General features: G+C 42.5%; 1 protein-coding gene across 1 annotated transcript; it reads right to left on the bottom strand.

Moving 5' to 3' along the window:
* Positions 1-5,565: 5,565 nt before the first annotated feature.
* Positions 5,566-10,285, bottom strand: LOC135523478 (E3 ubiquitin-protein ligase TRIM35-like). The gene is made up of 6 exons (XM_064950174.1): positions 9,616-10,285; positions 7,501-7,596; positions 7,150-7,380; positions 7,032-7,054; positions 6,830-6,948; positions 5,566-6,689 (listed from the first exon to the last, which is right to left on the bottom strand). Exons 1-6 carry the CDS (start codon positions 10,018-10,020, stop codon positions 6,139-6,141), a joined length of 1,425 nt encoding a protein of 474 aa, XP_064806246.1. The 5' UTR covers positions 10,021-10,285; the 3' UTR covers positions 5,566-6,138.
* Positions 10,286-12,864: the final 2,579 nt, after the last annotated feature.

Below are 12,864 nucleotides of genomic sequence, written 5' to 3'. Positions count from 1 at the left end.
GACTAGGAGGAGGTTAGTCTCCATCTTCTCTCCACACAATGAAATAACACTTCTGGTTTCAATACACCACCGGCTTGGGTCAATTTAGCCTGACTCTGCACAGCTCACTGTGTCTAACCCTCCACTTCATCTCTTCCTGCTCTGTGGTGAAACTATCCCAACACCAACACTACAACAGAACCTGAAGGTCCCTGGAACCCTAATCTCTGTCTGACAGAGAGAGGGGGGAGAAAATGAGAGAGAGAGAGATGGAGAGAGTTGAGAGAGGGGTACTGTGCAAAAGAAGAGAGAAGGAGTGTGTGCTCTGTCCTTCCCAGTCTGAGCCAGTCAGACACCACACATCGTAGAGAGACAGAGACTCCATCTGGACCACCTAAAGTGACAGTGGGGACCTGATTACAAGGTAGAGGGTGGTGTTGAGTGAGAAATGAGGGTGTCTCTCTCTGTCTCTGGCATATTTGAACTGATCTTTTGTTCACTGGCAGCGGCTCTGATATCAGACAAACAATCTGGTCATCCCCTTACCAGTTGATATCATCTCTTGGGTTTGGCCAGTAGTAGTTGTTGACACCATTCCTGTGTATGCACTTTACTTTGACATGATGTTCTTCCTCCTCCAGTATAATGCCAGGGTTGTTCGTCATAGTTCACGATACACCACACGATGACATCTAGACGAAGTGGAGCTGAGGAATCCAGGTCGATAACATCTGTACGAAGTGGAGCTGACATATACAGGTCGATGACATCTGGACGAAGTGGAGCTGAGATATCCAGGTTGATGACATCTGTACGAAGTGGAGCTGAGATATCCAGGTTGATGACATCTGGACGAAGTGGAGCTGAGATATCCAGGTCGATGACATCTGGACAAAGTGGAGCTGAGATATCCAGGTTGATGACATCTGTACGAAGTGGAGCTGAGATATCCAGGTTGATGACATCTGTACGAAGTGGAGCTGAGATATCCAGGTTGATGACATCTGTACGAAGTGGAGCTGAGATATCCAGGTTGATGACATCTGTACGAAGTGGAGCTGAGATATCCAGGTTGATGACATCTGGACGAAGTGGAGCTGAGATATCCAGGTCGATGACATCTGGACGAAGTGGAGCTGAGATATCCAGGTCGATGACATCTGGACGAAGTGGAGCTGAGATATCCAGGTTGATGACATCTGGTTGATGTGGAGGTGAGATATCCAGGTCGATGACATCTGGACAAAGTGGAGCTGAGATATCCAGGTTGATGACATCTGGTTGATGTAGAGGTCAGAGATCACGGCCATTAGCCGGCATTGTTGGGAGGGTTACTTCTTGGAGGCCATAACATGGGCAATCCCACATGCCTTCCGCTGCTTGGCAGAGAAAACTTATGTCTCTAAATTTTAGGATGCCAGGTATGATACTTACAACCTTGTGCATTCACATGGTTCCTTTTATGGTAACCAGAGATACCTCAGACATCTTCTGTGCCTTTATTTCCACCTCTTCCTCGCTAACATAATGCAACTGTATTTGACTGCCAGAGTCCCTCAACTCCTGGTAGAAAGACATTGTTACAGACTATCTGCCATCTCCTCCACATTGCTGGAATGTGAAAGAACAAGTTTGTGTATTTTCTCCACAATAAACTGTAAGTTCTCATGAGTCTTGCATTGGCAAGTTTCTCGGTCTCTGTCCTTCGGTGTCACCACCCAAAATGGTCTGCAGAAGAAGGCATATGAAATGTTTTGCCCATAATGCTCAGCAACAAATTTCCTGTGATTCCTGTTTTTCCGGGAATCACAAAGGAGCCACTCTCATTCTTAATGATAGTGTTGTTTTTGCCAGGGGTTTGCCTGCTGACATCATCTCTTAGGTAGATCTGTCGTACAGCTCTTGTTAATTCTGTCCAAACTTGTTTCTCGAGCTCTGTTTTGTAGCTCCCAGGCTTTGTTTGAAAAACCAATGCTATGCGCACACAACCTTTTAAATCTGTATTTCTTGATCAGCTTTCCTGTCAGTATTTTTATAAATCCCTGTTTGGCTTTGTCTGCTTTGTACTTTGCTCTTAGATCCCCCAAGAGAGCATAGTGGAAGTTTAGAGTTGTTCTAATTGATGAAGAGGCCGGGCAGCCTTGTAGAGTGCTTCTCGTCTTCATTCTTGGACTGTCAAGGTCTTGATTTTTAGCTTGTAGACTGTCAACGTTTTCTGTATTTGTGGTGTAGTCTTTTGTACTTTTCCAACTTGTCTTGTAACTCCTGATGTTTTCTTCTGCCTGTCTGTGCTTCTCTCCTGCACACTCTCTGCCCTTGGATTCATTGTCTGTAAAGATGAAATATATAATTGTATTCGATTTCCAGTATAAGATGCATGAAATCCTACTCTGTCACGCCTATCCACAAAACTAGGTAGCTTGTTAAGACAGTATAAATCTTAATCTTAACTTAATTTCGTCATATCTATCAAGAGGAAAACATATTATGTGATTACAATATTGAAACAGTAATGAAATGATAATAAGTATTTTTCAATATAATTGCTGAAGGTTTTATAATATTTTGCATTGTGGTGTAGTGATTATGTCACTCTGGATGGATAAAGTGTCTGATAAATGACGGTATTAGTAACAGATTCTATCATTATTATCGTAGTAGTAATGAGGAGAACGACGCTGTCACCCACTGTGAATCATGCTGGTTTATAGCTGTGAATAATGCTGGTTTATAGCTGTGAATCACGCTGGTTTATAGTTGTGAATCATGCTGGTTTATAGTTGTGAATTACGCTGGTTTATAGCTGTAAATCATGCTGGTTTATAGCTGTGAATAATGCTGGTTTATAGCTGTGAATCATGCTGGTTTATAGCTGTGAATCACGCTGGTTTATAGCTGTGAATAATGCTGGTTTATAGCTGTGAATCACGCTGGTTTATAGCTGTGAATCATGCTGGTCTATAGCTGTGAATCACGCTGGTTTATAGTTGTGAATCATGCTGGTTTATAGTTGTGAATTACGCTGGTTTATAGCTGTAAATCATGCTGGTTTATAGCTGTGAATAATGCTGGTTTATAGCTGTGAATCATGCTGGTTTATAGTTGTGAATCATGCTGGTTTATAGTTGTGAATCACGCTGGTTTATAGTTGTGAATCATGCTGGTTTATAGCTGTGAATCACGCTGGTTTATAGTTGTGAATCATGCTGGTTTATAGTTGTGAATTACGCTGGTTTATAGCTGTAAATCATGCTGGTTTATAGCTGTGAATAATGCTGTTTTATAGCTGTGAATCATGCTGGTTTATAGTTGTGAATCATGCTGGTTTATAGTTGTGAATCATGCTGGTTTATAGTTGTGAATTACGCTGGTTTATAGCTGTAAATCATGCTGGTTTATAGCCGTGAATCATGCTGGTTTATAGTTGTGAATCATGCTGGTTTATAGCTGTGAATCATGCTGGTTTATAGCCGTGAATCATGCTGGTTTATAGTTGTGAATCATGCTGGTTTATAGCCGTGAATCATGCTGGTTTTATAGCTGTGCATCATGTTGGTTTATAGCTGTGAATCATGCTACCACGCCCTGAACTTAAAGAGACGTTTTATTTCTCTATTTGGTTAGGTCAGGGTGTGATGTGGGGGGGCATTCTATGTTTTCCTTTCTATAGTTCTTTATTTCTATGTTTTGGCCGGGTATTGTTCTAAATCAGGGACAGCTGTCTATCGTTGTCTCTGATTGGGAATCATACTTAGGTACACAGGGTTATCGAAGGACAGGTGTATAGTTCTGACCCCTCTACACACAGGGTTATCGAAGGACAGGTGTATAGTGCTGACCCCTCTACACACAGGGTTATGTATGGAGAGGTGTAGTGGTGTATAGTACTGACCCCTCTACACACAGGGTTATGTATGGAGAGGTGTATAGTACTGACCCCTCTACACACAGGGTTATGTATGGAGAGGTGTAGTGGTGTATAGTTCTGACCCCTCGACACACAGGGTTATCTAAGGAGAGGTGTATAGTTCTGACCCCTCTACACACAGGGTTATCTATGGAGAGGTGTATAGTACTGACCCCTCTACACACAGGGTTATCTATGGAGAGGTGTAGTGGTGTATAGTACTGACCCCTCTACACACAGGGTTATGTATGGAGAGGTGTATAGTACTGACCCCTCTACACACAGGGTTATGTATGGAGAGGTGTATAGTTCTGACCCCTCTACACACAGGGTTATGTATGGAGAGGTGTATAGTACTGACCCCTCTACACACAGGGTTATGTTTGGAGAGGTGTATAGTACTGACCCCTCTACACACAGGGTTATGTTTGGAGAGGTGTATAGTACTGACCCCTCTACACACAGGGTTATGTATGGAGAGGTGTATAGTACTGACCCCTCTACACACAGGGTTTTCTATGGAGAGGTGTAGTGGTGTATAGTACTGACCCCTCTACACACAGGGTTATGTATGGAGAGGTGTATAGTACTGACCCCTCTACACACAGGGTTATCTATGGAGAGGTGTATAGTACTGACCCCTCTACACACAGGGTTATCTATGGAGAGGTGTATAGTACTGACCCCTCTACACACAGGGTTATCTATGGAGAGGTGTATAGTACTGACCCCTCTACACACAGGGTTATCTATGGAGAGGTGTATAGTTCTGACCCCTCTACACACAGGGTACACACAGGGTTATCTATGGAGAGGTGTATAGTACTGACCCCTCTACACACAGGGTTATCTATGGAGAGGTGTATAGTACTGACCCCTCTACACACAGGGTTATCTATGGAGAGGTGTATAGTACTGACCCCTCTACACACAGGGTTATCTATGGAGAGGTGTATAGTACTGACCCCTCTACACACAGGGTTATGTATGGAGTGTTGTATAGTACTGACCCCTCTACACACAGGGTTATGTATGGAGAGGTGTATAGTACTGACCCCTCTACACACAGGGTTATCTATGGAGAGGTGTATAGTACTGACCCCTCTACACACAGGGTTATCTATGGAGAGGTGTATAGTACTGACCCCTCTACACACAGGGTTATCTATGGAGAGGTGTATAGTACTGACCCCTAAAGCTGATGTTGTCTTTCTCCTCTCTGTCCAATGTGTTTATTGGTCCTGGAGTCACCAGTCTTCTGCTGCCCTTTCAGTTGATCTACACATCTTATGACTTATGCCACGTTACTAATGATAATCTGAGTGAGTGACTAACAGAATCAATGGGGCCCCCCAGAGGTCAGGGCAGGGAGGAGGGGGGTCAGATGTTGTAGGTCATTTTACATTACTATACAATTACTGCATTTTAAAACTATAGTAAGTTGATTCCCTGATTGAGTGTTTCATTAGAAAACATAACAGAGGTCTGGACTTACTGGAGGTGTACTCATATGTAGTTACTGCCCTGCCCATATTACTTTATGGTTGCTGATAAGGTACACACACACACACACACACACACACACACACACACACACACACACACACACACACACACACACAACATACACACACACAATGTTTTGGAAATTCTAATCAATAATGAGGAGAGACAAGGTCAATCATCAATAAGGATATTATTTTATTATTAACTATTAAAAATTATTTTATTATTAATAAGGAAAGCACAGAGTAATAACGATGGCTGGTCGACCCAACATGGTGACTGATGGGTTGAGAGCCCTGAGACAAAGATCACAAAGATTATAAAGACCTTTTATAGCAAAGATACACCCCCTTAGTCTACATGATAAACAACAGATGTGTGGAATGGGTCACAAGGTTAGGATTCGTATTAAATGAATTAATAATTCACAACAGACAGTATCTGCTGTAAAGACTGTTCTCATTGTGAGTAAACCCGGGTCTGGCCCCAAAACAGGGTTCCTCTCATAAGTATCTATACCCGAGCCATCTCTCCCTGGTACCTTCCAGTCAAACCGGAGCAATCTCGCTCACATGAATGGATGGTAAATCTACTGTCAGCATTAAGTCCCAGAAGTCCAACTCAGAAGAACACACACAGACGAGAGTGTTCTAAAAACACTATTCTACTCCAGAAAACAACCATTTGATACAATAACAGTATTATAACATAATCTAGTAATTTCACCCACAACAACACACAGAACCTCATTGGGATGACATCACTGTCAGAGACACCTCTGATTGGCAGATCTGAACACCAGTGCTTTTGGCATCACCAGCTGATCCAACAGAGAAGTACGGGTGGAGAGTCTCAGTGAATGTGTCTTTATGAATATAGATGAGTGTCATGTCTATGGAGTCGTAGAAGGACACCTCCCCCTGGTCGTAGTCCAGCTGCACTCTGATCCTCTGGGGTTTCTTCTTCAGGAGGAGGGGCTTTCCTTTTCCATTATTATACTTACCACTATTCAGTTGTATAGCCCAGATTCCATACCTTGGTGATATATACACCTCCCCCTTCCTGTCAGTTGACTCTTTAGCCACGCCCAGGTTCCAGTGAGGATGATCCCCCACCTCCACCTCCCAGCTGTGTTTACCTGAGCTGAACCCCTTACAGCCCAGAACATTTTGATACTTCATGAATCTCTCTGGGTTGTCAGGGAGCTGCTGCTTTGGGCCAGTTCGACTCACACTGGTCAGATCATCAGGCAGACAGAGCCAGGAGGATGCAGTGTTGGGATCCAGAATCACAGGAGCTTCAGAACAAAGAGATATTCCACACATTATACCATGTAGTCTCTTTTCATATACACTAACAATACTACTTCAAATAGACTACTTAATTAAATATATCTTACATTATTCTAGATCATGTCCTCTCCTATCCAGTACTCACTGTGTTTGATGATCTCCTTCATCTTCTCCCAGACTCTGAACTTCAGGTTTCCCAGGTGTTTGGCCACATCTATCAGCCCCCCTGACAGCAGCTGTGGATCTGGCATTGTGCACTGGGCTCTGGAATAACATTCAGGAGTCAGAACGTCTGTGGGGTTGGGTTCACAACCACAGAGAAGAGAGACGAGAAGCAGATCACTTACCTTTCCTTCATGGTCTTGAAGTTCTGGAAAGTAGAGTGAATAGTCATCAATATCATTAATATATCAATACATCTTTGAGTTCATTTATAATGTATGTCTGAGAGAGAGCCGTCCTTACCTGCAGGAATGAGATGTCTTCATCTTTCAGCTCCCCCTCTATGGTTCTGATTGTGGCTGAAAGTGATGATATATCTCTGTTCATCTGCTCAATCTTCTCCTTCATCTTCTGACTCTTCTGCTTCTCTTCCTCTTTCAGAGCAGCTATTCTGGCCTCCTCTTCTTCTCGTAGAAACTGGTGAAGTTTCTCAAACTCCTTCTTAATCTGCTTCTCTGTGTGCTGTGCCTGGATCTGGAGACAGTGAGAAGAATACATCATTCCACAATTATTATCAGAATTAAATCCTACATGTAGGCTACAATTGAAACAATACATGTTGTACTATTGTAACTTTACATAATTTATACGAACCTTAATGTGCACTGCTGTTTGATCACAGGTTTGTTTAACTTCATTAAAGACCTTCAGCTTCTCCTGTAAGAGCTTCAGGTCAGTCTGGACTTCCTCCTGGAATGAGACAGAACCTCACTGAGGAGACAACTTTGGACTCTCTTTATAGGAGAGAACGTGTCTGTACAACACACCTCTATCACTGCAGATACTTTATATCCTTGTTTAAAGACTTAATTTCAGAGATACCTTTGTTTTCACTCGGGAACTCAGAGACTATTTAGAATGTATCAAAAACTAAAATTCAAAATCATTCAGTCAACACAATGTGCAGAAAAGCTATGATTAAAACATTGATAACTTCATGTTCCGTAGTTTGAGTATTGTTGACACCCTGGACCCAAACTGTTACAGACCTATATCCATCCTGCCCTGCCTATCTAAGGTCTTCGAAAGCCAAGTCAACAAACAGGTCACTGACCATCTCGAATCCCACCCTACCTTCTCCGCTGTGCAATCTGGTTTCCGCGAAGGTCACTGGTGCACCTCAGCCACGCTCAAGGTACTAAACGATATCATAACCGCCATCGATAAAAGACAGTACTGTGCAGCCATCTTCATCGACCTGGCCAAGGCTTTCGAGTCTGTCAACCACCATATTCTTATCGGCAGACTCAGTAGCCTCGGTTTTTCTAATGACTGCCTTGCCTGGTTCACCAACTACTTTGCAGACAGAGTTCAGTGTGTCAAATCAGAGGGCATGTTGTCCGGTCCTCTGGCAGTCTCTATGGTGGTGCCACAGGGTTGACTTCTCGGGCCAACTCTTTTCTCTGTATATATCAATGATGTTGCTCTTGATGCGGGCGATTCCCTGATCCATCTCTACACAGATGACACCATTCTGTATACTTCCGGCCCGTCCTTGGACACTGTGCTATCTAACCTCCAAACGAGCTTCAATGCCATACAACACTCCTTCCGTGGCCTCCAACTGCTCTTAAACGCTAGTAAAACCAAATGCATGCTTTTCAACCGTTTGCTGCCTGCACCCGCACGCCTGACTAGTATCACCACCCTGGATGGTTCCGACCTACAATATGTGGACATCTATAAGTACCTAGATGTCTGGCTAGACTGTAAACTCTCCTTCCAGACTCATATAAAACATCTCCAATCTAAAATCAAATCTAGAGTCAGCTTTGTATTCCGCAACAAAGCCTCCTTCACTCACGCAAAACAAGCTGACCCTAGTAAAACTGACTATCCTACCGATCCTCGACTTCAGCGATGTCATCTACAAAATAGCTTCCAATACTCTACTCAGCAAACTGGATGCAGTTTATCACAGTGCCATCTGTTTTGTTACTAAAGCACCTTATACCACCCACCACTGCGACCTGTATGCTCTAGTCGGCTGGCCCTCGCTACATATTTGTCGCCAGACGCACTGGCTCCAGGTCACCTACAAGTCCATGCTAGGTAAAGCTCCGCCTTATCTCAGATCACTGGTCACGATGGCAACACCCACCCGTAGCACGCGCTCCAGCAGGTGTATGTCACTGATCATCCCTAAAGCCAACACCTCATTTGGTCGCCTTTCGTTCCAGTTCTCTGCTGCCTGTGACTGGAATGAATTGCAAAAATCGTTGAAGTTGGAGACTTTTATCTCCCTCACCAACTTCAAACATCTGCTATCTGAGCAGCTCACTGATTGCTGCAGCTGTACATAGTCTATCGGTAAATATCCCACCCAATTTACCTACCTCATCCCCATACGGTTTATATTTATTTACTTTTCTGCTCTTTTGCACACCAGTATCTCTACCTGCACATGACCATCTGATCATTTATCACTCCAGTGTTAATCTGCTAAATTGTAATTATTCGCCTACCTCCTCATGCCTTTTACACACAATGTATATAGACTCTCTTTTTTTCTTTTTTCTACTGTGTTATTGACTTGTTAATTGTTTACTCCATGTGTAACTCTGTGTTGTTGTCTGTTCACACTCCTATGCTTTATATTGGCCAGGTCGCAGTTGTAAATGAGAACTTGTTCTCAACTAGCCTACCTGGTTAAATAAAGGTGAAATAAATAAAAATAAAAAATATTTTCTATCAGAATCTTCCTCCTACCTTGTGATCCTGAACAGCCTCATCTACAGGGATACAGTCATGATCTTTATGTTTCCTTGAGACCTGACACACCAAACAGATGGGCTCTTTATCCTCCAGACAGAACAGACTGAGTTTCTCACTGTGTTGACTGCAGAGCACCTTGGACCCTGTGGTTGGATCTGTCTGTCTCCTTTCCCGTAAGGCCTCACACAGGTTCTTTAGAGAAAGGTTTATAAGGGGTTGATCCTTAGAGGATCTTCCCCTGCAAAGTGGACATTCCCGAGATTCCTTGTCTTTCCAGCATTCCTTTAGACAGGCTTGGCAGAAGCTGTGGCTGCATGACAACATGACAGGATCCTTAAAGATGTCAAGGCACACCGTACAGGACAAATCCTCCTCTGGGAGAGACGAACGAGAAGCCATTTTCTCACACGATGTCACTCCCTGTTCTGGTATGAGATCTGAAAGTTAATTTCACTTTCACTTTTAAAACGTCCTCTCTTGAAGGGACACGTTATTCAAAGCAAGTGAATATGAATGTAAAGTTCACCGTCTTGATGATATGACCTTGTATTGGTTGGTTTAACAGCCTGATATTTCAGAACAATCTAAATAAAATCCCAGTGTTGTTGTGTGTCAGACAGACGTGAGTCCTGGAGAGTTATTAAAGTTACAGCACTGAGATGAACTTTAGTCATCATGTGACTCGGGGGTGGAGTTTACTGTGAACCTGGGAATACCTGTTTGAATATTTAACCTGCACCCAAGAACAAACAGGGCCAATGACAGAGGACTTCTGTCCTGTATGTTTGATTCTCTCTGTAAACTTGTATTATTGACTTGCACAGCTTTACCATCAACAATATTACTGAAATCATCTTTATATTTCTAATCCATGGTATAACATAACAAATTATAACATCAGCCATTTAAATTGACTTAAAAGTCTTCTTTTATTTAAAAGCATAAAAGTCTAAACAGTACGAGTGTTTCAAATACTTTGTCCCCTGAACAAGTACAGATAGTTTTTTCCTTAATATTGAGTGAATGTTTAAAACATGGTCAAGTGAAAGAACTATCAATCATTGACAGGGTGAGGAGATTTATAGGGGTAATTTAAAAGAAACATTTCTGTTTGTCTGCTTGTTTATGTAACTTGGAGAGTCAATGTTTTTATGGCATCTTTAGTGTATTTCATTTGGAGCATTTGGAGAAATGGGCAGGTCTCAAAACCAAATGAATGGGAAACACAGACAGGCACATACACTTGAGTTACAGTAGTTGCTGCCTATCTCCCAGTACTAGTGACGATATGAGCTGTATAAATGCAGTTTGTTGTTACCATTTACAACCTGCAGGGTTTATGGCAACAGCCATGTCCTCTTGAAGGACAATAACCATCATCTTCATCATCTTAAGACACATTGTCGCGTTTTCTCGATCAATGCAGACAGACACATTATTTGGATAAATATGTATGACCCGTTAGCAGGGTTCAGTCCATGACAGAATATTCTGATTCTCTTTGTCCACAGTTTGTAGAGTCCATTCATCCTACTGTTGACCAATAGGGTAGAGACGTTGTACCCTTGATGAGCCAATCCTTCAGGAGTAAATCTCCACTGGGGAGGGTAGGAAGTGTGTGTGTGTGTTAGTCCAGTCTGAGAGCCTCTCTGTGCTGTTATGTTCTCCTAGATGTTGTCCTGTTTTGGGGAGAAGAGAGCTGCTAGGGATCCACTCTCACTGGGCTCCACAATGTCCCTTTTCTCCAGCTTGGGCTTCTTAATAAAGAGAGATGGGAGATTTCTGATATGTACCTACTTTTTAAACTGCTGGCCCAGATCTTTCTGTGGAGAGGAGAGATCAAATACAGTTACAATCTGTCTGGATTGAATGGTTGTCTTATTACATTTGAGTGTACAGGACCTATTTAATTCAATTTATACGAAAAATACTGCCAGCATTTTCCAATAAAGTATAACTTATATCATATAATATCCATTTCAACAGTCACAATGGACACATTTCAGACATTATTTTGTTATTAAATAATTCTAGGTGTTCTCTGCAGAAAACATAGGTGGAAGAACACCCCCATCTAGTGGTGGGAGGTTGTATTTCCCCCACAGTGCCAGTGATGAGCTTCTTGAACTGGTCCTTCCTCTTCTTCTCTCCCACCTTGTGGGCGGAGCTGGGCTCCAGCAGCCGCTGGTCGTTCTGGTCCAGAGCCTCCAGATTGATGCTGTGGATCTGAGTCATCACACTCCTTAGCTCCATGTACCGTGGCCGCTGATCCAGAGAGAGAGGAAAGAGAGAAAAAGGTTAGTAGAAGAGGAAGGGAGGAGAAGGGGAGGACAGAGAGAAGAGTGAGTGATGCTGTAGATCTGAGTCATCATGACCTGCTCATTCTGCATACTTTTTATTCAAATTAGATCATAGTGTGCTGTTCAAGTATGTAGCACGCTAGTATGTATATTTGGACATGACCAATGTAAAGGCCTGTGCCCTACCCCAGTAACTGTCTATCCCAATACTACCATGAAATTAGCCTTATGGAGCATATTTGCTTAATTATTTCATTCATTAATTTAATCATTTGGGGAGAAATGCTCTGCAAGAGCGAGGGAGGGCAAGTGCACAGGAGGGAGAGAGAGTAAAAAGAGAGAGTCCTCTATCTGCAGACTGGATCCTATCTAAATCATCAAGGGATACACAGTGTCCCCAAACCAACAGAATGTAGGCTAACACCTGTTTATCTCATGTCTAGAGGCAGTTGAATTAGTAATGGATTATTTTACGATTGAGACGATGCAAGTATGCAGTGAAATTCAGCTTGAATATAGAAATTCAATACCACCACATCAACTAGACATTTACTGATAGAATCATTTCACAGTAACATTTAGTCATATTAGACAAGACATAAAGTCATAAGATCAACTATTCATTTTATTCATTGTATTGACCTGAACTTAATCACTTGAGCATTAATGAAATGCTCTCGTCCAAAATTTGCGATGAGCATGTATAGACACACACACACACACTCACACGTCCACACACACACACATACACATACGCAAGCGCACATGATGGACACGTGAATGGCATGCATCTTCTCCTGCTCTTCCAGTCCCTAATTCCTATTTACACCAGTGGAGGCTCCTCAGAGGAGGAAGGGGAGGACAATCCTCAGTGAATAAATATATATTTTGTTGAAGTCATAATTATGAGATAAAACTATACTAAATATATTCACATCACCAA

The sequence above is a fragment of the Oncorhynchus masou genome, chromosome 31 (genome assembly GCF_036934945.1).
Source record: "Oncorhynchus masou masou isolate Uvic2021 chromosome 31, UVic_Omas_1.1, whole genome shotgun sequence".
Classification (NCBI taxonomy): domain Eukaryota; kingdom Metazoa; phylum Chordata; class Actinopteri; order Salmoniformes; family Salmonidae; genus Oncorhynchus; species Oncorhynchus masou.
Note: the sequence above shows the minus strand (reverse complement) of the source record. Positions and strands in the feature narration are given on the sequence as shown.

Coding starts and splice junctions, on each gene's coding strand:
- LOC135523478 (XM_064950174.1), bottom strand. CDS start 10,020: ATGGCTTCTCGTTCGTCTCTCCCAGAGGAGGATTTGTCCTGTACGGTG. Junction 6,949..7,031: donor TTCAAGACCATGAAGGAAAG/GTAAGTGATCTG, acceptor ATGTTATTCCAG/AGCCCAGTGCACAATGCCAG. Junction 6,690..6,829: donor GAAGGAGATCATCAAACACA/GTGAGTACTGGA, acceptor TTTGTTCTGAAG/CTCCTGTGATTCTGGATCCC.